Here is a 25,376-nt window from a genome sequence, read left to right as displayed (position 1 = left end):
TTAAGTTCCACTCACAGGACCTTACCCTACACCCCCATCATACTAATTAATCATGAAAACGATCCACCGGAAGTATTTAGTTTAGTATCAATGACATGTGCCTATATTGTATGTAATGTGAGAGAGAGAGAGAGAGAGAGAGAGAGAGAGAGAGAGAGATTACTTGAGAAGTTGCGTAATTAACACCTTGTGAGAAAGAACCTTGATGAGCAATCTGGACCATCACCAAAGGTAGCCACCATAAGATGCTAAGAAAATTTCACACATAAAAATTAAGCACATACAAAGCCACAAATCATCACCTGAGCATTTGGACTTGGCTGAACATCTTTCTTAGCAGATGATTCTCCACCCTTTGCTGATCCCTTGGTGTCACCCTATCAAATCCCATAATTTGCAAAACCCCAATATTCAAAATCCAAACACTCTTATAACGAAAACAATAAACCCAAACACATCAAAAAAATGGGAAATTCTAATAACCAGCCGCATCAATAAAAATTAAAAAATCAAAAAAGAAGAAGATAAATTTAACATACCTCCATCTACATCAGCACCAAGAAAAAAAACCAGATAACAAGGAAGTAAAGAACACTCGGTCAGTCAAAACTTACACAACAAAAGCTCATTATCAGAAAAGATTAAAAAGGTAATTAAGGACAATAAATTCATTTTCATTGTTAAAAAGCCCAAATTTTGACCTCTCTGTATCTGGCGAGGTAAATCTTGAGTGGATCGATGTAGTCTTCAAACCCTAGAGTAGCCATAGCCCAAAGCAAATCATCTCCATTAATAGTCTTCCTCTTCTCTCTCTGGCACTTATCGCTAGCCCTACACGTTATTCAACCTCCAATTAATCAAACACACAAAAAAAAAAAAATACTAAGAACAAAGAGTGCGATCTATGCGTGATTACTCGCTGGTGATGAAGCTGATGAACTCAGAGACGCATTCTTGGACTGTTTCCTTGGCGTCCTTGGCGATCTTTCCATTGGCGGGGAGAGCCTTCTTCATGATCCGGCTAATGTTCGCGATCGGAAGAAACCGGTCCTGCTCGCGAACGTTGGCGCGCGGGCTCTGATCGCCGCTCTCGTCGTAGCTGCCTCCTCCGTTCGGACTCGTCGGAACTTCCGCCATCGCAACCCTAGAAGAAGCACTACTAGTCCATCACAAAACGACATCGTCAAACAAAAAAAAAAAATCAGAGACAGAGAAAGGGACTCGTGGTGGTTTGGTTTGTGTGAGTGAGTGAGTGAGAGTCTCTCTGTGTGTATTTGTGTGAAAGAAAGAGAGAGAAAGAGAGAGAGTTGGAATTGTTTACCTTATTAAAGAAAAATGGGCGCGAGAGAGGGAGAGGCTCTGGATGGAGTTGGGAAATGGAGGATCGGACGCTGGAGAAGAGAGGATAGAGGAGACGACTCAGATGAGAGAGTGAGGTTTATCAGCACCGTCCGTTTTTTTTTTTTTTTTCTTCTTTGAGGAGTGAGGTTTTCTTTTTCCTTTTATTCTCTTTTTTTTTTTTTTTTTTTGGCTGTGTGTGTGTGTGTGGGTAGGTAGGTAAGTTTCGTTTCGTTTATTTATATTTATATTATATATTATTATTAATATATTATTCATTTCATGGTTCTTTTTCCCGTCTTTTTTTGCTGTTACTGTTTTGAATTGAATTCCTCGATGCGATTAGACCACGTGTTCTGCTTTTCTGACTTAACTCTCTCTGTTCTCGCCATTTGTTCCGGGCGGTCTATTCATTTTGGTATATTCCCATTTGAGATTTTATGTTATTATATTATATTTATCTCCCCCTCCAATTTAGAATAAAATACTTATTTTCCTCTATGGCAAAACTTAGCTACAATATTTTAGATGCTATTCTTTAAATTCTCTTCTTAAAATTCAACCATGTAATTACTTAATTAAAAAATACACTTCCATTCAATTTGAAAAATTTACATTGCAAAATTTTAAAATGAGAACCTAAAGAACAACATTTAAGTATTGTACCTAAATCTTACCATTTTCTCTAAAATGCAAACATGTGATTATTGATGAGTACATAAAATTAGGTCATCCATACAATGCACAGACCATTGTATTGCTTTAAACAAGCAATAAATGCATAGCCATTACTGATTGAAAGCCCAAAGAAAAAGATCGTTGACAACCTCATCAAGCGCCTCATTAAACTATTAGATGCACGGATATACTTAAAAGATACATATTAATATGCATAGTATAATAATCTTACATATATAATTTAAATATTATTAATAGTCATTCTTATATATATATTTTTAACTCTTTAAAAAGTCTTGTCAGAATGTTATTAGATAGAAAATGTAAATTATCCATATTTTAAATATTTTTATGTTCATTAATTATAGACCCTTTGGTTTTTGTACACAATAACTCACTTGAATGAATATTTATGATATAGTCCCATATTTGATTCCAAAATTAAGAAATAAAATTTTCTCTAAAAATAAATAATTTAGAACACATGACGCAAAATTGGACTTCAATTGTAAAATCTAATTGAATTTTCTCTAAATTTTACCTATTAATATATATATATATATATAATTTTTGTGCCAAATGAATTGTTTTTAATTATAAAAAAATGTTCATAAATATAAAATCATTCAAATTCTCTCTTTCTCTAATTTTATATACAATGTTAGATATATGATTATGTTTTTTTTTTTTTTATAATTTATTTATATTGAACTTATCGTTTTCTAATCTAAATTAACTCATTTGACACAAAAATTAAAAATTTTTGATTAGATGGAACACATGCCATAAAATTAAACTCTAATTGAAATCCAAATTTTATACTAACCTAACTAACTTGGTTCAAAATTTTAAAATTTTTTATTAGATGGGACACATAATGCAAAATTAGACTCTAATTGAATTTTAATTTAAAATCTAATTAAATTTTCTCTCAGGTTTACTTAATAATATATATATATATATATAACTTATAAACTTGAATTGTTTTTAGTTCTACAAAGAAAAAGGCTCATAAATATAAAATGACAAAACTTAAGTACAGTATCTTAGGTGTTATTCCTTAGGTTCCCCTCCTAAGATTCAGTTATTTGGCTATTTAACTTAAAAATACACTAGATTCTCATGAGAAAAAATTCATATGGCAGAATCTTAAAATGAGAACTTAAAAAATAGCACCTAAGTCTTGCTCAATATAAAATCATTCAAAAATCATTCAAGAATGTAGTCTTCAAACCCTAGAGAAGCCATAGCCCAAAGCAAATCATCTCCATTAATAGTCTTCCTCTTCTCTCTCTGGCACTTATCGCTAGCCCTACACATTATTCAACCTCCAATTAATCAAACACAAAAATAAACAAAAATAAAAAAAATACTAAGAACAAAGAGTGCGATCGATGCGTGATTTTTCGCTGGTGATGAAGCTGATGAACTCAGAGACGCATTCTTGGACGGCTTCCTTGGCGTCCTTGGCGATCTTTCCATTGGCGGGGAGAGCCTTCTTCATGATCCGACTAATGTTTGCGATCGGAAGAAACCGGTCCTACTCGCGACTGTTGGAGTGCGGGCTCTGATCGCTGCTCTCGTCATAGCTGCCTCCTCTGTTCGGACTCGTCGGAACTTCTGCCATCGCAACCCTAGAAGAAGCACTACTCCGTCACAAAATGGCATCGTTAAACAAAAAATCAGAGAGAGAGAGAGGGACTCGTGGTGGTTTGGTTTGTGTGAGTGAGTGAGTGAGAGTCTCTCTGTGTGTATTTGTGAGAGAGAGAGAGAGAGAGAGAGAGAGAGAGAGAGAGAGAGTTGGAATTTTTTACCTTATTAAAGAAAAATGGGCGCGAGAGAGGGAGGAAAAAGACTATCCTGTTTCCGTTGCATGTGAGGGACAAGATGCATGCAACGGAAACAGGGAAAACCATCTGAGGGAGAGGCTTTGTATGGAGTTGGGAAATGGAGGATCGAACGCTGGAGAAGAGAGGAGAGAGGAGATGACTCAGATGAGAGAATGAGGCTTATCAACACCGTCCGTTTTTTTTTTTTTCTTCTTTTAGGAGTGAGGGTTTTTTTTTTTTTTTTTGGCTTTGCGTGTGTGTTTGTGTGGTAGGTAGGTACATTTCGTTTCGTTTATTTTTATTTTTATTTATTTTTATATAATTATTAATATATTATTAATTTCATTGTTCTTTTTCCCGTGTTCTTCTGCGTTTTCTGTTCTGAATTGAATTCGTCGATGCGATTAGACCACGTGTTCTGCCTCTCTGGCTTATTTCTCTCTGTTCTCACCATTCATTCCGGGCAGTCTTTTCATTTTGCTAAATGACGTCGTTCCCTTTTCTCTTTTGGTATATTCCCACTTGAGATTTTAGGTCAGAGAAGTACTAACGAATGCCTTAAGGGCATTGGTATATTCCATTTTTCTTTTTATTATTTTTTTTTTTTTTTTGGCTTTGTGTGTGTGTGTTTGTGTGGTAGGTAGGTACGTTTCGTTTCGTTTATTTATATTTACATTTTTATATTATTATTAATATATTATTCATTTTACTGTTCTTTTTCCCATGTTCTTCTGCGGTTTCTATTCTAAATTGAATTCATCGATGCGATTAGACCACGTGTTCTACCTCTCTGGCTTATCTTTCTCTGTTCTCGCCATTCGTTCTGAGCAGTCTTTTCATTTTGCTAAACGACGTCGTTACCTTTTCTCTTTTGGTATATTCCCACTTGAGATTTTAGGTTAGAGAAATGGTAATGAATGCCCTAAGGGCATTGGTTAATTATTCATTCAAATAAATTTTTTATAAAAAAATAAAAAATAATTAATGTTTTGACAACTTTTTTCATTTTTCATAAAAGCTATGTCAAAATTTTTCTAAAATAAATTGTTAACTAATGTCCTAAGGACACTTGTTAGTATGACCTTTTATATTATTATATTATATTTATCTCCCTTCTAATTTAGAATAAAATACTCATTTCCTCTAAAATGCAAACATGTGAATACTGATGAGTACATAAAATTTGGTCATCCATGTAGCGCATTGGACGATCGTATTGCTTTAAACAAGCAATGAATGCATAGCTGATACCAACGAAAAGCTCGAAAAAAAAGACCATTGATGACCTCGTCAAGCGGCTCATTAAGCCATCAAACGCGTTACCAAAGAATTAAATGAACCATTAAAGACCTCTAACGACTAGAAATGAAGAATTTATATAAATCACCTCAAAACAAGAAGAATGTACACACATATATTGAGATATTCTTGAATTAAGATTATATTCTCACTCTAAATATATGATTTTATCATTGGAGACTCTTCGGCTGGCACCACGCCAGTGTCCATAAAGGCAGAAATAGCTTTGTTATTGTTTTGCATATTAGAATTACATTCACGCCAAACTCCATCTAGATGACCACAGTACAAACCAAATCTTGCTTCATCAATTGCAATTGGTAGGAAGTGTACAGGATTAGAGGGTGGAAATTAACCTTCTATTTGTCTAATGACTTCCCCTATTTATAGAAATATTTTTATTGAGTTTGTGTTAGAATTTGAGCCAAGCTTGGTCTAGCACTTGTTAGTGGGCATGACTCTTAGTTGGCCACATTTAGAGTTTGTTTGAGGATAGCTTATTTAGTTGAAATTAGATTTTTATTGCTAAAAGTATGGTAGAAAAAGCTAAAAGATAGCTGAAATAATATAGTGAGACTTATGAATGGTACCAAAAAGTGCAATAAGATTCATGAATAGTAGTAAAAATAAATTGAATAATAAAAAAAGTGGATTTTTAAACTAATGTCAAACGCAACCTTAATGGGATTAACCCTCATGTAACATAGGTTACATTAGAGTGGATTATAAAATGGTGTAAACCCCCTCATTTGTGTAACTCGTGGCAAATAGAACATCTTTTTCCTCTCTACCATTCTCTCAGTTCTTTGGGTTCTCTCTCACAGTTCTCAGGTCGTGGATATTGTGTGACTTGCTCTAGTAGCGAGCACTACCATAAACAACAATCATTCAAGCTATGAGAGTGTAGTTACAACGAGTAAAAGGCAAATATAAGATCTTATAGGTGATTACCCTAATTCTTACAATTTTTAAGTCTAAAGGTCGTGCATTTCAAAGATTAGCTATTATCTCTTTCTCCAAAAACGTTTGGAAAAAATCAAAAATCAAAATATAATTTAAGAGATCACAAAATTTATGACCCTAAATGCCAAACAGCACTCAAGGAGCTGGGATTGGCACTTTCGGTCTTGGTCAAAGTGCCGACCAAGCCCTTTTTAACTTATATTTCTTGATTTTCTAATTATATCCGACATTATTCTAATTTTCTAATATTTTTCAATGAAAATCAAAATTAAAATTAACTTTTAACATTATCAAGAATTCAAGATAACAGTGTGTTTTTATTAAGATTATTATAAATAATTGTTTAATAATTCAAGAAACTCCATTATCTCTAATGATTATCATATGTTTGCATGTTTATAATGGTTTTGCATCTGAACTAATGAGAATCAAGCCTTTAGATGACTGTTAATTTTAATTAATCCTTTGAGGCCCAATCAAAGTTAACTAATTTAGTCCCATGCATGCATATCTATTGTAAGGCCATTCATTGACTAATTCTCTTTTTATATGACCTTGTTTACAACCTTGATTTTATCTTTAGAAAATATCATTTTCCCCTCAAATTCCGTGAGCCATTATGATATGAATTGTAGTCATAAATCAATTACAGAATTTTCAATTAAAAAAAAAAATACAGAATTTACAAAGCATGTGAAATGACCATTTCACGCTTTAACACTAACTTACACAAAATAGGTGGATTTTGACGGTTGTGAAATGTGGTGTCTATGTTAGCCAACTGCATTCAATAACTAAACCAGAGAATTCATGGCTCATTGCATATTTGGATATTGATACTTATCCCTGAAAAATAGAACCTTTTACCAGTACTAAGCTATTCACATTCGAAAAACCACTCTACAGTCTACAGCAATAAGGAGAAGTTTTTTCCCACCAGAAAGAGAAGCCATTTTGTGTTTGTACATGAATGAGGAGAACTATCGCGCAGCAGGCCGTGCAATGGATTCATCAAATGATAGGCAATTGTCAGTACCACCCAAATTCATGGAACCCTGATTCAAGGAAGACTGAATAAAAGTCCTTGACACATATGAATTTCCCTCTCTTGCAGCCACTGCTGCTTCCCTTTCTATTGTGATTGCATCTTGAATCTCCTTAAGAACTTCTGAAATTGACGGTCTCATATGTCCGTGAGGTTGGACACACATCAGAGCTTTCTCTGCTATCTTCCATATTGATTGGATGTCAAATTCTTCGTGTAGTGAGGGATCGATGATTCCTTGAATGTCCCCACTCTCAATATGCAACTTTGCCTGTGAAACAATCATTAGTTAATTAATGTAATAAAAGGAGAGTTGTGAATCGTTTCACTTCTATAATAAACAATTTGTATGAATGATCCATGCTTTTCACCAATTAGGTAGCTTAATTATAAACCTAGTTTAAAACACTATTATTATTATTTTCGTGAATATTCTAATAATTATTACTGTTTACTCAAAAAGAAAAAGAAAATAGGGATGTTTATCCCACATTAGTTGTGTGTGTTTAGTGTCTACTGTTTATAACCCCAATCTACAACTACAAAAATTAGGTTATTTTGTAATTGTACTCTGGTAATGTAATATATTATAAACCTAGTTTAAAACACTATTATTATTATTTTCATGTGTGTTCTAATAAATATTACTGTTTACTCAAAAAACAAATTATATCAATAATTTAAACCTTTCCCATAAACAAGACAAAAAAAATTGGGAAAAGAAACCTGAAATAAGATTTGCATGTTGAAAAGTAAAATGCATCTATAAAAGCGACAACTACTTTTACTTGCTCAATAAAAAATGATTAGTTAGGGGATGGATTTAAGTCTATTATATGTCCCCATGCCAGCCTCACCAGAAAAAACCACACTTACCCACTGGACTATGTAACGGCAATTAACACCAAAGCTTTCATTAGATATTGCTCTATGACCAGATATCAGCTCAAGAAGAATGACACCAAAACTATAGACATCACTCTTGTCCGTCAACTGCTGCAAGATATAATACCTGCATATCATGAGAAACACCCAAAAAAAGAAAAATAAAATCATCTCGATATGATCTAATACACTATGGTAGCCGATTGATCTAAGAAAGTGTATGATACAACAAGTGAAGCCACCCCTCTCAAACAAGAAGGGTTTGTTACAGGGATTGCTACATATTTTGGTTTAAGACAATATTTGTATTGACAAATTAGTTCAAAAAGGAAAAGAAAAGAATGAAATACAACAAGGAGTGATAATGGCCCCAAACAGCTATACCTGCAGCAGCGCGTGTTTATGAATCCTTAGAGACCACAACTTTGTCCACAGTGACAACCTATCTCTATTCGTTTGTTTGTCTGATTATAAGTATAGACTCTTGTCAAAGGTCACACAAATGAGTAGTCAATAGGAAGTTTCACCAGCCAGAGCCATGTGTCTTAGTAGCACTATTGGATTTGAACCCCACGCCCCACCCCACCCCCCCCCCCCCCTTGTGGCTCAGTGGCACTTCTAGATTCAAACCCACCCCCCATCCCTGGCCTACTTTTAGTAAGCAAAAAGAAATAGAAAGTTTCACCAAAAAGCAAATAAAGGCACCCATATCATTCTTAAATGACAAGTCTAACAACAGAAGCAACATGTATTTAAAACAATAGAAATGATGCTATATTTGATCATGAGAAGAACACCGTATTTTAAGCAAGACAGAGAAAAGACTTACTCGGGATCCAGATAACCTACAGTGCCCCCAACTATGCTTGAGACATGAGAGGCTCCATCTACTGCCAGTTTTGAAAGACCAAAATCTGAAACCTTTGCTCTCATGTGTTTGTCAAGAAGAATATTGCTGCTTTTCAAGTCCCTATGAATAATGGCTGGAACACAGCCTGTGTGAAGGTATTCAATCCCTAAACAAGAATGAAAATACATGAATCAATTACAACACGCTTATAGAGGAGAGGTTTCTGTCAGCAGTATAAGTTAGCTTAAAAACCTTTTGCAGCATCCTCGGCAATTTGAAGTCGCTTGAACCAATTAATACTTTTGTGACCTGTTAATGGGCCTTGAAATATTATGCATGGTTGAGCTTTCAAAATAATATTGCTTCATTTAGAAACACGTGAGCTTACCATGAAGATGTTCCTTGAGAGTTCCATTATGCATGAACTCATAAACAAGCATATATCTCTCTCCTTCCTGGCAATAGCCAAGAAACTGTACCAGGTTCCTGTGATGTGTCCTTGAAAGAAGAGTCACCTAGATCAAATTCAAGAATTTGAAAATCGTAAGAACTAATTTTTAGTGTCTAGCACAAATAATCCCACCAAATGCAACAGGACTTATTAAGAATAGAGAAACAATTTCATTAATCGACACTTTTAACTTCAAGAAAGACTATAATGGAAGATATCGAAGTTTCAAATCTCCCTGTTTCACCAAATTTGTCAAAAGAGAATTTGCAAAGAAAAAGAAGCAAAAGCAAGGTGATTTAGATAAAATTACAAGTGACAAAGTTAGTATAAATTCTGGAGAGGGTACAAAATTCTGTAGAAAAAAGAACGGGATAGGGCTTTCCCTTCTTTCCACTTAGTTTATTTCCAGTTCAATGGCCAAATTTGCAACAGTCCCATGCCACTAGTTTATATTTCAAATTTGACATAAAAAAAGTAATAAAGGAACCGTCACCAGTTTATAAATAGGTCAAGATAATGTGGCTACAATATCAAAATATAGATAGAGGTTCAAACAATATGATAACTTACCTCGTTTGAAAATTCTCGCTTTCCTTGGAAGGAATTACTGGTTAGAACTTTGACTGCAATTTCTTTTCCATCTTTCATTTTCCCATAATATACTACTCCGAATCCTCCAGAACCGATCCTCTTTTCAAATTTTCTTGTAGAATCTTCAATTTCAGAGAACGTGAAGCAATGCCCAGCTTCTGTGTGCGCTTTGCTCTTGGAAGATTCTAGTCTTTGAACAGGCGGGGAATGGTCAAGTTGGTCTATAACAAAATCAAAATAAGTTTGTTGAACCTACTGTAATATTTTATAAAAACAAGATAAATGTGAAGATTTCTCAAGTTTCATACCTTGCTCAAAATACCTTTTCTTCCCTTTGCTCATAAATAGGCATGAGGCAATAGTAGCTATTAATAGAACACCAGCCCCAACTGATGACCCAATAATTATACTCATGTGGCTCCCACTTTTACGCCCTTTTCGAAGATTTATGTTCCCAGAGTAGCTGAGGAGAATCAAAGTAGAATGCAAGGGTTCAAATCAATGGTAGAGCTAGAATCAAAGTAAAATACACACATATATGCATATGATACAACACATTAATTTATAAAAACAAAATAGAACTAAATCTATAAACACATTAATAACAGAAACCTACAATCAAAGGATGAACTCTCCAAACAAGGGCACCATTCAAACCAATAAAGAAAAAGTCAAAGCTAATGTTTTAAGGGATTTAATTTAAATCTTTGTTCTAACAGGTTAAATTATTAAATCTACCTTTTTTTTCTAACAATTTAAGCCTTTGAGACAAGTGGTAGTTTATCCTGATATTGGTCTTGAGTTTAAATCTTATCTCCACTCTACCTCCCATTTAAAAAGTAAAATCTTACATGTTGGGTCCCACTTATTTAGGGAGAATCTAGGCCCACACATGAAGAGTGTTAGAATAGAATTATTTAAATGATTAAATTCACAAATTTCTAAAAACTTAAGCTTTTGGAAAAATTAGTAATTTATCACCTTTATTTGTATGTACCACAAGGCTAGGTGAGACCCATTAATGTAATTAGGCATATCATGAGATCAACACTTATATGAGCTGAATGCACATCATTAGGCATCAAGTATTTCACCAAACAAAACACCACTCTTCAATTTATCCATGGTATCAGAGTCTTTATGATCATCTATCAAGCTTCCATAAAATAACTTCAATTCCACATCAATCACCAATGGCAGCTTCCTCTACGTCAAACACCATGAATCCACCCTTACACAACATTAGCCATATTTGAGTCCCTGAAACTCGACAGTAACAATTATCTCATCTAGTCCGATCAAATCAAATCCATTCTTATAAACACAAATCTCCTTGAATTTGTTGATGGAAGTCATCCACCACCACCCACTACCATAAAATCAGCCGATAACACTGAGTAACCAAATCCAGAATACTTGCAAGGGCAAAACCTTGATCATTTTTTCAATAGTTGCTTTGGTGGAATTGGTGCCACCTTATCCATTGGATTAGCTACACAAATTCTTGGATAGTCATCGTCAAAAGCTGTTTGGGATTTTCTTGCCGATTTGTATCAACATCAATCCTTGGCAAGAAAATCTCCTTGCAGCAAGAACTCCTAAACGCAAATAAGGGGACCGCACCACCACCACCAACTACCTGCAACATACAAAATCTCGTGTAGACTCGCTCACTACCATTGGTGAAGAGATCAAAGATATTGATCTTGTTACATACATCTTGAATGGATTGGGTCCACAGTTTGATCCATTTATCACAGCGATTGAAAACCGATTTGAACCAATCACCTTCATTAAAAATATGAGCTCGCTTGCTGACCCATGAACAATGTTTAAACTACTCTCACACAACCCATGCTCCATTCCCATTGGTGAAAAGATCAAAGATATTGATCTTGTTACATGCACCTTGAATGGATTGGGTCCACAGTTTGATCCATTCATCACTACTATTGAAAACCGATTTGAAACCATCATCTTCATTAAAAATATGATCTCACTTGCTGACCCATGAACAGTGTTTAAACTACTCTCACACAACCCATGCTCCACTCCCATTGGGAGATGCTACGGTACTCTATACTTCAGGACCTTTCTCCACACAAAAATTTCGGAACAAGCCTCAACAATAGTGGTCGACCCTCAAGTCCCCAACAACCATTTCATATTCTCACTTCAAATACCAGTTTTGCACAAGTAACCGAATCTACAAACTGTGTGACCTTTCCCTGTAGACCACGCATTGAATCCATTGTGCATATCTATCAAATGCCAAATATGTCACACCATGACCCACCGTAGACAAGTGTCATTATCATTACGCAGCCAGTTGCAATAGAAAGCTTCATCAAAACCTTTACTGGTCTCCATGTTAACCAGTCACCACCACCTCAACCAACTCAATGGGTTTCAAATTCAGGCGCCCCCTCTTATGTGACCTATGATTCCACTTGTCCTCAACATGTGCAACTATCTAGTGGCAATAATCAAGATCTTGTTGGAGATGGTACATGTTTACCCATTATTCATACCGGTCATAACGGAAGGTTCCTTTATCCACCCCCAAATCTTCATTATCTCTTCAAGAAGTTTTAGTTGTTCCTCACATCAAACAAGATTAGCTCTTTGTTTCCAAACTCAAATGTTATACACGAGCCTTCAATTTCAGTCAGATTGAGAGTGTGGGTTGAATTGGATGGTTCCCTGACCTCCCATAAGAACAAATGCCAACGAAATACTGGCTTGGAGCCTTTCCCACCGCTTGCCTCATCACCTTCCCAACAAAGTCCTTAACCACCTCTCTCTTGCTGAATTTCTTTTTCTATTTTCCCTAGATTTCTCTATCCTTCAAGTATTTAACTGATTGTTTTCCATGTTTGTGTCAATACAGAAAAGACAAACTTAGCCCGAAATCCTTGGCTTGAGCCTTTCTCGAGTATAACACCATCCACAAAGGCTATCAGTGTCTTGATTCTTAAATAGGTTGTGATTATATCTCTCACCATGTGCTTTTCAATGATAATTAAGATGTCTACCCCTACCTCTTCACCACCACATCCTTCCATCATTTCTTTTACCATTTCACCTCCACCCATCTACTCTACCACCACTCTTCCCTCTTCTGCTGCTACCACCACATCATGCTCTAGAAAACCTTCGTCTCAACCTTCTACATTTCAGCTCCCCACCATTGATTCCTATACAACTAACACCTCAAACTCTCCCTTAGTGATAGTGATGGCACTATTGAACAATGTAAAATACAAGTTGTGGCAAAACGTTTGTATCAACACCCCAATGTTGATTTTTCTAATACATTTAGTACTATTGTTAAACCCACTTCATTCATACTATCCTCTCTATCACCATTACCATCCACTAGCCTATTCATCAACTTGATGTTACTAATACTTTCCTTCATAATGTCCTTAATGAAGAAGTTTACATGCAACAAGCTCCTAGTTTTGTTCATTCTAGTCATCTTACACATGTTTGTTGACTTAAGGCTATTTATGGTATCATTGGCATGTGTCAAGACTCCCAAGCTTGGTTTGACCGTTTTATTTCCTTTTGATCCGATATGGTTTCATCACTCTTGCATAGTTCAATGTTTGTCTTACACTCTCCAATAGCTCCCTTATTCTCCTTCTCTATTGTGATGATATCATCCTTATAGGAGCCAATCATTCTATGCTCACCAACTTTGTCAGCATCTCTTGGCACTAAATTCACTAGGTCTAATTGGGGACATTCACTTCTTCCTAGGAATTTAGGCATCTCATTCCTCTCACGACCTTTCTTTGGCACAAAATAAATATGCTCTAATATCCTTGAACCATTCCAGTTGTTTCTGGACCAAAAATAACTTTATCCAAGAGTTTTCTCTCACCTAATCCTACTCTATAAAAACATTGTTGGTACCTTGTAATATTTGACACTCACCAACCCTAACTGGTGCATCTTGGTCAACCAAGTCTGCCTTGCATGCCTCGGCTACAACTCATTTTCAAGCTGTTAAATGCATGTTACAATACCTTAAGGGTGCTCTTATCAGAAGTATCACTCTCCTATCAGGATCTCCATCCACTTTTCATGCCTTTGTTGATCTAATCATCAATCCACCTTAAATTTTTGCCTCCTCCTTGGTCCAAATCTTATATCCTCAACCTCCTATTTTGGATGTGGAACGGCAACAGCCAGTCCGCTAATCGACTCGAGGTGTGGACCAATGCGGATTGCGGTGGCGGCGGCCCAAGTTCGAGCTATAGTTATGCCCATGGAGACATCGTTGCTACAATCGTGGCGGGCAGCATGCGCCTCACAGCGTGCCTCAGCATCTACGTGCTACTAGCATCAGCCTGTGGGCTCCCCATTCGGCCAATTTTGCCGAAGTGCGGGATGATGTGGGGCGATGTAGCGTGGCGGGCATGCGAGCATGCCCCTGGGCACCCAAGCATGCCCAATGCCTGCCTCTATGGGGCAAATAACCTCATTTTGCAAAAAAACCCTCATTTTTTTGGAAATCAATCCAAATTTGAGGGCAAGCACCAGCCAAGGCCAAGGCAGCCCCTATGGGCATGTAGCCAAGGCCAAGGCAGCCCCCCATGGGCATGCTGCCAAGGCCAAGACATGCAGCCAAGGCCAGGGCATCCCTTGGTTAGATTGACAAGCACATGCAAGGAACACCAAAATTATTTCAAAAATTTTTATTTCAGATTTCCTTTGAGATACCAGACTTTATATTTGAATTTTGGACTAGTTTTATTTTATTTTTGAATTTGGCCTTTAATGTTATTGAGGATTTTATGAGATGTAATTGTTGGTTAATGTAATCCCTAAAGCCTATTAAAAATGGTTCTAGGAATAGTTTGAGACAATACAATTTGAATAGGACTTTTCTGATTAAAGAATGTTGTTCTTGCTTGGTGGTTAATCCAAGTACCCTTTGGTGGTGTAGTGCAAGGCTTTCATGCAAATTCTAGGGGGTGAAGTATAGGATTTCTACTATTTTCTCTTCTTTTTTTTTTTTTTCCTTTAACTGTATTTTTTCTTACCCTGTCTTGCATCAAATTTGGTATCAGAGTAACCTCAATCCAATCAACAGACCACAGTCATAAATCAATTTTAGAGCCCATCCTCCATCCATCCAAACTTCTCAATCTTAAAGAATCATGTCACTCATATCTGTTGACAAATTCTATGTATGGTATGTGTGGAAAGTTGTATATGGTATAATCTTGGGCATGAAGGTGAAGGAAATATTCAGAGAAGCAAACTGAGTAATTAGAGATTATTTGATTTCCTATTTCTATTATTGTATTCCTATTATAAGTGTAGGGTTTCTCTATTTAATCAGAGTTGTACATAGTGGAATAAGCAAGTAATAATACAATTATTTTATTCCTCTCTTCTCTAGTTACTGGTTTCTTTTGTTTCTTCATGGTATCAGAGCCTCTCTGGTCCAAAGGGAAGTGTTTCTTGAGTTGTTGGGCACACTAGGGCCTCTTGGTTTTTTCTGGCATAGGGGTAGTTTTCTAGCAGCCAGAGGCAGCGGATTGCAGCAGGGCACTGTCCATGAAAAACAGTAACGTCGTCCATCTGGTTTGTTTTCTGTTTCCTGCCCAGCTATACCACATGTAATTATTCTTAAAAAAATAAAAAAGAAGAAGAAGAAAAGAAAAGAAATTGTACTGTATGTGCTCTGTATGTGTCTCTTTATTTGAATATTGCTCTATGATTTGATCTGTGCTACTCGGTTTTTATTGTATTAAGCTCGGTTGTGGAGCTATTTTATTTGGATGGCTGATTTGGGAAAGTCAAAAGTTAGTAAGACTTCTGAAACTCACACTAGAGGGGTAGAGAGTCAAGTGACCTCCCTGAGTGAGAATCTAACTCTCTAGATTACAACTTAAAAGTTGGATGGGCTAAACTACCTAACATGGTCCTAATCTGCATTAATGTTTATTCGGAGTAAAGGGAAAATGGGCTATTTGAATGGGAAAATTATAGAGCCTTTGGAGATTGATCCCACATATGACAAATGGGAGGCAGAGAACTCTACAGTCATGTCTTGGTTGGTGCATTCTATGAAACCAGAGATCAGTCAGGGATATTTATTTCTTCATACTGCAAAGGAGATTTGGGATGCAGCAGCTCAAACCTACTCCAAAATTGGAAATAAAGCACAAGTTTATGATTTGAAGCGATTCAAGCGACTTCTCAGGGTGATTGGTCTGTCGCAACTTACTACTATAACCTTCGTGGTTTATGGCAAGAATTAGATCACTATCAAACTTTCAAAGCTAAATGTACACTGGATGCGATAGACTTTCAAAAATTTGTTGAAGATGAACGTATTTATAAATTCTTGGGAGGACTACGAGCTGAATATGATCAAGTTCGAGTCCAAATCTTGGGAAAGGATCCTCTTCCCTCACTCAAAGAGGTGTTCTCATATGTTCAGAATGAAGAAAGTCGTCGGGGTGTTATGTTATATTCATCTACTTTAGAACAATCTGCATTGGCCACTACTTTTCAACGTGTTGCCAAAGGAGATTCTAAGAATCGGGACAAAGGTCATTGGAATGAGAATGCTCTAGATGACAAGGACAAATTATTTTGTGATCATTGTAATAGGCCATGCCATACTCGGGAGACATGTTGGAGGCTCCATGGCTGTCCTACAAGAGGGCGAGGGGGCTGTTCCGGTGGATTCTCTCATCCACATGCAAATCACACTACTTCCACAAAGGACATACCTCTAGCCCCTACTTTAGCTCCTAATCATGAAAGGGCACTTAACACCGAGGAGTTAGCACAACTGCGTCAGTTTATGGCTCAATTGAAAACACCTACTGATTCATCCTCATCCTTTGCCCATTTAGGTAATTTAGCAACAGCCCTTAATGCATCGTCAACAGATATGATGATCCTTGGGTAATTGACTCGAGAATTACAGATCATATGACTGGTAAATCCTCATCTTTTTCCTCCTATAACCTCTGTTCCAGCAAGGACAAAATTAGAGTAGCCAATGGTTCTTTATCACCTATCTGTGGTAAAGGTTCAATTATTGTGACTCCATCCATGCCTTTATCTTCTGTGCTTCATGTTCCTAACCTAGCTGCAAATTTATTATCTATTGCTTGTATAACCGTTGGGTTAAATTGCCGAGCCATTTTTTACTCATCCTACTATTGTTTTCAGGACCTAACCACGGGGCGGATGATTGGCAGTGGTAGCCTTAAGGATGGTCTCTACTATTTGGACAAACAGCCTAAAGCTCGAGGATGGCTCAAAAAGGTTTATCATATAGTGCAATCAGATGACTTAGCAGCTCAGATTTGGTTATGGCATCAGAGACTAGGACATCCCTCTTTTACATTGTTACAAAAATTGTTTCCTTCTTTATTTCAGCATAATAATGTTTCCATATTTCAATGTGACACATGTGAACTAGCTAAACACCATCGAGTGTCTTTTCCTCTTAGTAGTAATAAAAGTTCTGCACCTTTTTCGCTTATTCATACTGATGTTTGGGGGCCTTCTAGGGTTGTTTCTCTAAATGGGTGTCGTTGGTTTATTTCCTTTATTGATGATTTTTCACGAACTACATAGGTATATTTGTTAAAAGACAAAAGTGATGTGTTTATTGTCTTTCAACAGTTTCAAAAAATGGTTCAAACACAATTCAACACCTTAATAAAAACGATTCGTTCAGACAATGGGGGGGAATATTTGTCTAGTACTCTTCAAAAATATTTTCATACACATGGTATTATTCATCAAACCACTTGTGTTTATACCCCTCAACAAAATGGGATTGCTGAAAGAAAAAATCGACATCTCCTAGAAGTCACACAGGCTCTTCTCCTTACTGCCAATGTTCAAAAGTCCTACTGGGGAGATGCCTTGCTCACTGCAACTTATCTCATCAATAGAACGCCATCTCGCGTGCTTGACTTAAAGAGACCACTTGAGGTACTTTTTTCATTTATACCATCCTTTAATTTTATCATCCCTCCTCGTGTCTTTGGGTGTATCTGCTTTGTCCATCTTCATGGTCAATCTAGGAGTAAATTAGACCCCCGTGCCCTCAAATGGGTCTTTATAGGTTACTCTCCTACTCAAAAGGGATATAAATGTTATCACCCTCCTTCTCGAAAACACTGTGTGTCAATGGATGTAACCTTCTTTGAGACACAATTTTACTTCTCCTCACCTCAAACTCCTCCTCAAGGGGAGTATAATGGTGATGAGGAGTTTTCTATGTCATTGCCAGTTCTTAGTACCTCCACTAATGTTGACTCGAAAACTGATTTCATTGATGTCAAAGTGCAAGAGGCTAATAATGAGCTGTCATCCACTGATGATAAGCTGGATAAGACATCTGTGAAAGAACTATGGGTCTATTCAAGGCGCCAGAAAAGTAAGACTACTCCTAAAGCTCCTAAGCAATCATCTAAACCCGACTCAGGTAATTCTACTCCTGATCTCTCTATACCCACCATAAATGATATTGATCTTCCTATTGCACAACGCAAAGGAGTTAGATCATGCACTTATCATCCCATATCAAATTTTCTTTCATATCAACATATCTCACTTATATTTCGCTCTTTCCTATCCAAGTTATCTTCTGTGTCTATCCCTCAAACCTTCCAGGAAGCATTAGGAGATCCAAAATGGAAAGAAGCGATGCAAGAAGAGATGAGAGCTCTTAAGAAAAATGACACATGGGATTTTGTTGACTTGCTGAATGGGAAAAGGGCAGTTGGATGCAAGTGGGTGTTTACAATTAAGCATAAATCAGATGGGTCAGTGGAAAGATACAAAGCTAGATTGGTTGCAAAAGGTTTCATACAAACCTATGGGATTGATTATAAGGAGACATTCGCACCAGTAGCAAAGATGAACTATATACGAGTTCTTATCTCATTGGCAGCAAATCAAGATTGGCCTTTACACCAATTAGATGTAAAGAATGCTTTCCTCCATGGAGATCTTGAAGAAGAAGTATACATGGAACTCCCCCCTAACCTTAAGCTACCAGCTTCTAATGGTAAAGTGTGCAAACTAAAGAAAGCCTTGTATGGATTGAGACAATCTCCTAGAGCATGGTTTGAAAGGTTTTCTTGAGCTATGCAAAAATTTGGCTACGATCAAAGTCAGGCTGATCATACATTATTTATTAAGCATTCACTACAAGGAAATGTAACAGCTCTTATTGTATATGTGGATGATATGGTGCTGACTGGAAATGATAAGGAAGAGATACAGAGACTAAAGCAATCCTTGGCACAAGAATTTGAAATAAAGGACTTGGGAAATCTGAAGTATTTTCTAGGCATTGAAGTGGCAAGATCAAGGCATGGAAAATTTCTTTTTCAACGGAAATACATACTCGATCTTCTCAAAGAAACAGGAATGTTAGGGTGCAAGCTATTGATAATCCAATAGAGCAAAATATCAAGTTGGGAGAAGACCTCAATAGTCCCCTAGTAGAAAAAGGGAGATACCAGCGACTAGTTGGCAGACTAATCTACTTATCACACACTAGACCAGATATTGCTCGTGCAGTAAGTGTGGTAAGTCAGTTTATGCATTCGCCACGAGAGACACATATGAAAGCTGTTCATAGAATTCTCCGTTACTTGAAATCCTCACCGGGTAAAGGAGTACTATTTGCTTGACATGATCACTCAAAGATAGAAGCCTATACAAATGCTGACTGAGCAGGTTCAATCATAGACCGACACTCCACCTCTAGATATTGTCTATTTGTTGGAGGAAACTTGGTTACTTGGCGGAGTAAGAAAAAAACCCATCACAACAAGACTCTTAGCCAAAACCTCCTCATAGCACTCACCTACAACATTTGACCATATAGGTACACCCATACTCAAAATCCGACAAAAAACCCAATCCAGATCTTCCACTTAAACCCACAAACCAAATCCACTCTTCCTTCACCACCCAAGCACCAGAGCCCAGTTTAGTCGCCATCAAAGAACCACGCTCTTGACTTTGTGTATTGGCAACCCACCAATTACGCTAGGAAACACCAAACAACCACTATTGCAACTCATAGTCTCCAGCTGAGCACCTGTCACATCACTATAGACCATCACAGCTTCCATCACCTATGGTGACCTTCCTCCAAGCTTCACTAGAAAGGTTGTACCACCACTACTCGAGCAGACCCGCCAGAGTCTATTGGGTATTCTCTGTTGCACTTTGTATTTGATTTCCGATTGTTTTAGTTTATTAGCCCAACTAAAATTTTTGTAATAATTATTTAATGAACCAGTATTATTAAAAGCACCAATATTTGATGGTTGACAAGACCCACAGATCTTCACTAAGTGGTTATATGAGACAGACCATTTTTTAAACAAGTAGGTTTGTCAAATGCAAAAAAGGTTCAGTTTGCCAAGATGAAACCGATACGTTCAACTATGGACTATTGGCACAATATTGAAAACCTTTGCCTTAGGAAGGGACAACCCCCCAAAACTAATTGGGAAGAAATGAAAGAAAAACTATGCAAAATATATGTCCTCTAATCATATCAAAAGAAATGCTTGCCAAAATCCTATCAAGCTTACTTTGTAGACCAAAGAAACAATTTGACCATTTAAGCGAGTGAAATAGACTTACTGGCTATGTGGCACAATTTGAAAAAGATGAGAGTGTTCAAACAGTTTCTAGCCCTAAGTCCACCCAACATCATTGGAAGACATACAAGAGGCCATCCAGGACCTAGCTCACAAAACTGCAAGGAATAATGCCCGATTTGACAAAATAATGGCTTCCACCAAAAAACTACCCAATAATCTTGAGGGTAAAGCTTCACTCGAGGGACAATAGTGTTGAGGCACCAAAATTTTGTGCCAAAAAAGAAATACAAGCTCCAACAAATGATGCAAGGAGCACCAACATTTATATTGAATGTAGATATCAAGCCAGAATGTAGATATCAACATTTATATTGAATCTGAAAATAAGATCTCAAGTCAACATTTTGGCATGCAAAAACAAATCTAAACCATACTTTGGAGTAAAGTACATAAACTGAATATAGCTATGTTTTTATCTAAACACAGAACTATGAGGCAGTGGCTTCAAAGTCAATTTAGTTTCCACAGTTAGAAACATAGAGACAATCTAATCTTCAGCTAAGAAGAAATATACAAAAATCGAGTCCCATCATTATCCATTTGGTCGAAAGCAATGATATCTTCTCCAAAACAACAAACTTTTAAAGAGGAGGAAAAGTTAAAAGTAGTTCAACAAATGGGCATCCCTCTTAGACAATACTAGCTTAAAATGACATCTAATTCTTTATTACTTCCATAATTACTTATGTGGCCATCCATAAGCATAGTCTTGCTAAAAAATCTAAACAAATCTAGACCTCGTAATCTAAAACCATGCTAACAAAACCCATTTGACTACAATTGTGACCTTGTTTGGTTTAAACTGTATTATTTTCATGTTCCAAAGACCATTTTCATTTTCCAGAGAACTTAGTTAAAAATTATATGCTAAGATTTCCAAAGCAATGCGGTCATACATTTTAAGATTACATTTTTTTTAATATGTGCGCATGTCAATAATATTCTCCTTCCTTAACATGTCACAATTTATGGAATCCCAATTTTAATTGCAAAAAGTCACACTCACTTCAAAATCAAGTTTTTATTGAGAAGACCTGCTGGGATAGTTCCTGACAATATATTATTTTGCACATACCTGCAACCACCAGATGCATCAAGTATATAAGATCTTCCGCTCAAACAGAATGACAACACTTACTTAAAATAAATGAGAATTAATACAAATATGGAGTATATCTTACGATCTATCATAACATATATAATTTCTAGTGCATCAACTTAAGGTAAAGAATCTTTGAAATTGGAAGGCATTAAATAAACCAATGTAGAAATCGTGATAACTTACAATTCCCTCAAATTTAGTAGGTTCATCAAAGAGGAAGGCAGCTCACCCGTCAACTGATTGTTCTCGAGATGACTATACAAGGTAAAGATTGTGGTTACCTAAATTTTTTATTACAACCCATGATAAAGAGAAAATTTTTTGATAGATTACATGATTTTCAAGTCTATGCATCCAGTAAAATCAGGTATTGGACCACTCAATGAATTATTATCAAGCCACCTGCAACCAAAAGACATATGGATTATGATGCTTCAAGGATCATCAATACTAGTGGAACTAATCATGGAAACCAATTATCACCCTCTAGAAAAATGGAAATGTGGTACCAAACTTACAATTCAACTAAACCAGTCAACTTTGCAAAGTCGGAGGGGATATTCCCTGTCAAGTTCTTTCCAGACAATGTACTGCCAAGCACCAGGGATAGAAAGTAATTGAGGTTAGATCAGTGACATCTGTATTCATCTATGTATGGGACTAACTTTAAACAGAGCAAAATTGATTAGGTATTGATGAGATAAAACCTCAAAAAGGCCTAAAGTTTACATTTTAACAATTTTTGGTTGTGGATCCGAGTTACACTGCACCCATGACCATGGAATTGGTAGACATGGGTCACCACCTTCTTGTGCCCAATCAGATGATGAGTAATATGAAACTATTTTTGCAATAGACGCTCCTGCAACCCATGGAAGTTCATGGTAAAGAACAATGCTCAAGAGCAAAAAAACCATACTATGTATACTCAAGGAACCATTGTTATACTTACCATCTAAAGAACCATAATTTTTCTCTAGATACCTATTTATCTCCAAAGCATTCAAAAGAGGCCCCCTTTTAGAATCAGATGTTTTTACAATTCTAAAAGATAATACTAAGGGAAGGGATAAGTTGAAAGATCCAGGCTCATAAAGACGATATTTTCCCTGAGCATTCTCTTCAATATTGACTGCAGCCTTCCTTAAATCAGAATCTGGACGGACTACTCTAAATTTTCTAGTCTCATTTGGACCCAAATCTTCAATTTCTGCAAGGTAGGAGGCTACCCATCCAAAAGCAGGAAAACCATCCAAATTTAACCGGTAAGTTAATGAACCATATGTGCCTTCTACAGCTGTCTGCATCACTTTTTGAGGTGGTACCTCATACATGTTTACATAAATTGGCTTTCGGGTTGACACCTTTTCGGTTCCAGGAGCAACATCAACAAGGTAATTTGCTTTCTTCAAAGAGTCTGACTCCCATATTCTATCAAAGGGGTCATCAGGATACCTATAATAACAAAGATAACAGTCATCAAATCTTCTCATAATATGGAAAAAAACTTCAAATAATAAATGTGTAGCTACTAACCCTCTCCTACCTCAAAATTCCCTTAATAGGGTGTTAGGCATCTATGTGCATGACAATAGCTTTAGTAACTTAATGTTTTCTTCTCATACTGTTTCGTGTATATTATTTATTTTAAAATGAGTTCAGATAACCATGTATTCAAAATAGCAGGCAGTTAGGCACTTCTAACCAAATATTGTAAGCATACCTAACTGGAGCTTCGCTATCTGCACCAAAGTTTATCCTTGCAGAGACACTGAGGTAATACAACTCCTCAATATGTGTGTAGTACATTGAACCATTAAATTTTCGGAGCTCAAGAGTAGATATAAATGGCTGCCCAGTTGTAGCATTGGATAAGCACACACTGATAGTAGGACTTAAAGCTAGGAATATTAGCTCTCGGACCTCCATAGTACTAGCATCCGAAATGACTATTGTGGACCAGTACGTCGCCCCAAGGGAAATGTCAAATTTCGGATAAACATTGCTACTGTCAAAGTTACCATACAAGAATGTTGCTCTCAGAAGGTACCTAGACCTACTTATGACATTAAGCGTGTAACAATACTTCCTGGTATCTGCAGGGAAGTGTCTCAGGGTCTGGTATTGCCTGCGTGTCTCATTTGCAACAAATATACCAGATGTTTCTCCATAAATTAGTTTAATGTCAGGAGTCCACTCGAGACCAATTTCGTCTGTGAAATTTTCTTTGCCTCCACAGTCAAAACTGACAAAACCTGAGTCAAAAGACAAAATCTGTTAGAAACATTAATGTAGAAGAAAAGTGATTCCAAACTTCTACATGCAATTTTTACAAGGAAAACTCTATGAGGAACTGTTATTCTCTAACAAATGTAATTATCACATGACAGGCAAAATCTAAAAGCCAATTCAGTGAGTATAAAAATCACCTAATTAGGACAACCTTATGCAATTATCAACAAAGATGCATTAAAAGAACAAAAATAGGAGGGGCATCAATGTTGACTTGAAATAAATCTCGTATAGCAAAAAAACACATCCCTTGTAATAGTGGCATATAAAGTTAACACTTGCGCACGCACACGCACACACACACACACATATACAGGGCAATAAAAAGATCAGAGTAATTCAAACCTATTTTAAAAAAATATTTTTGGTTAGAAATATACATAAGAGAAAGTTATAGAGAGTGAGAGAGAGTACCTGGCATCTGAGCTTTGGAGGCATCCAAGAGAAGAAGAATGAAGCAGAAGAAGAAAGGTAATAGGAGAGGCTTAATATCCATGATGGGTGTGGAAAAAAGCTAGCTAAACTGAGAGGTTGATAACCATAGAAATGGTGCAAAAAGAAAAATAGCAAAGAAAAGCCACTCTATGCTAAAGATACAAAGTAACAAGGAAAATGGTAAAGCCAACTAGTAATACAGAGTCACTAACAATATTTTTTAAGAAAATGAAAATAGAATTGTTTCTTTTTTTTTAATTGTTTTTAAATAAAAGATTATAGAATGTATGTTGGTTTTGCTGGATAAGTGAGAGAGAGAGAGTGCGTGTGTGTTTGATCTTTGGAATTGAAAGAATGATTTGGTGAGAGAAAGAAGAAAGAGTCTGAGAGAGAGAAAGAGTGTGTGTTTGAGAGTGAGTAGGGAGTCTTGGTTTTGGACTATGGTTGGGTCACAGTCATAGTCACAGGCAGTTTCATTTGGGAAAGAGAAGGGGTTGGCAAATGAAGACCCACAAAAGTGGTCACACTTGTGGCCTCGAAGTTAGTAGAGACGGGCCCGTTTGGTAGAGGAGTTTGAGTAATGTTATTTGTATTTTTTTGAAATACGCGTGAGTAAAAAAGTGTGTAAAAATATATGAAATATTGTTTAAAAACTGACAATGAGTTGTTTAACAACTCTACCAAACAGGGCCTAATGTGTTTGTGTAACAATGAGATTTAGATTATACTAATGTGGGCTACGGCTACCACCACTAGTTTTGCACCTGCCATTTACACCACCACTAGATTCATGATCTCTACCACTCATCTTGCTCATATATATAGACAGTAACATACATACACACACATACATATATCAACCATTTGTCTATATATATATATATATATATAAATTTGACAGGGTAATACATTTTCAATAAGTATAAATAACAATAACTT

The 25,376-nt window shown here is 36.4% G+C and overlaps 2 protein-coding genes and 1 pseudogene across 4 annotated transcripts; all 3 read right to left on the bottom strand.

The window, feature by feature from the left end:
- Positions 1-61: 61 nt before the first annotated feature.
- On the bottom strand, positions 62-1,477 carry LOC136065877 (nuclear transcription factor Y subunit B-10-like). Of its 3 annotated transcripts, XM_065769666.1 has the most exons (6): positions 1,322-1,477; positions 917-1,156; positions 702-831; positions 540-545; positions 303-377; positions 62-214 (listed from the first exon to the last, which is right to left on the bottom strand). In XM_065769666.1, exons 2-6 carry the CDS (start codon positions 1,135-1,137, stop codon positions 77-79), a joined length of 570 nt encoding a protein of 189 aa, XP_065625738.1. In that variant the 5' UTR covers positions 1,138-1,156; positions 1,322-1,477; the 3' UTR covers positions 62-76. The 3 variants fall into 3 exon arrangements, with proteins under 3 accessions (XP_065625738.1, XP_065625737.1, XP_065625736.1); XM_065769665.1 differs by lacking the exons at positions 62-214; positions 303-377; positions 540-545 and having other exon boundaries at positions 665-831; positions 917-1,144; positions 1,322-1,474; XM_065769664.1 differs by lacking the exons at positions 62-214; positions 303-377; positions 540-545 and having other exon boundaries at positions 666-831; positions 917-1,159; positions 1,322-1,474.
- Positions 1,478-3,225: 1,748 nt separating this feature from the next.
- LOC112028374 (nuclear transcription factor Y subunit B-like) lies at positions 3,226-3,559 on the bottom strand (annotated as a pseudogene).
- A 3,177-nt stretch (positions 3,560-6,736) lies between these two features.
- Positions 6,737-24,525, bottom strand: LOC112028359 (probable LRR receptor-like serine/threonine-protein kinase At1g67720). The gene is made up of 15 exons (XM_065769663.1): positions 24,417-24,525; positions 23,434-23,965; positions 22,663-23,165; positions 22,440-22,572; positions 22,229-22,300; positions 22,044-22,112; positions 21,894-21,965; positions 21,615-21,683; positions 10,238-10,392; positions 9,909-10,150; positions 9,276-9,402; positions 9,140-9,196; positions 8,867-9,053; positions 8,029-8,164; positions 6,737-7,423 (listed from the first exon to the last, which is right to left on the bottom strand). The coding sequence occupies exons 1-15, from the start codon at positions 24,496-24,498 to the stop codon at positions 7,088-7,090; spliced, it is 2,772 nt and encodes a 923-aa protein (XP_065625735.1). The 5' UTR covers positions 24,499-24,525; the 3' UTR covers positions 6,737-7,087.
- Positions 24,526-25,376: the final 851 nt, after the last annotated feature.

Source organism: Quercus suber, unplaced genomic scaffold (genome assembly GCF_002906115.3).
Source record: "Quercus suber isolate HL8 unplaced genomic scaffold, Cork oak 2.0 scaffold_1258, whole genome shotgun sequence".
Classification (NCBI taxonomy): domain Eukaryota; kingdom Viridiplantae; phylum Streptophyta; class Magnoliopsida; order Fagales; family Fagaceae; genus Quercus; species Quercus suber.
Note: the sequence above shows the minus strand (reverse complement) of the source record. Positions and strands in the feature narration are given on the sequence as shown.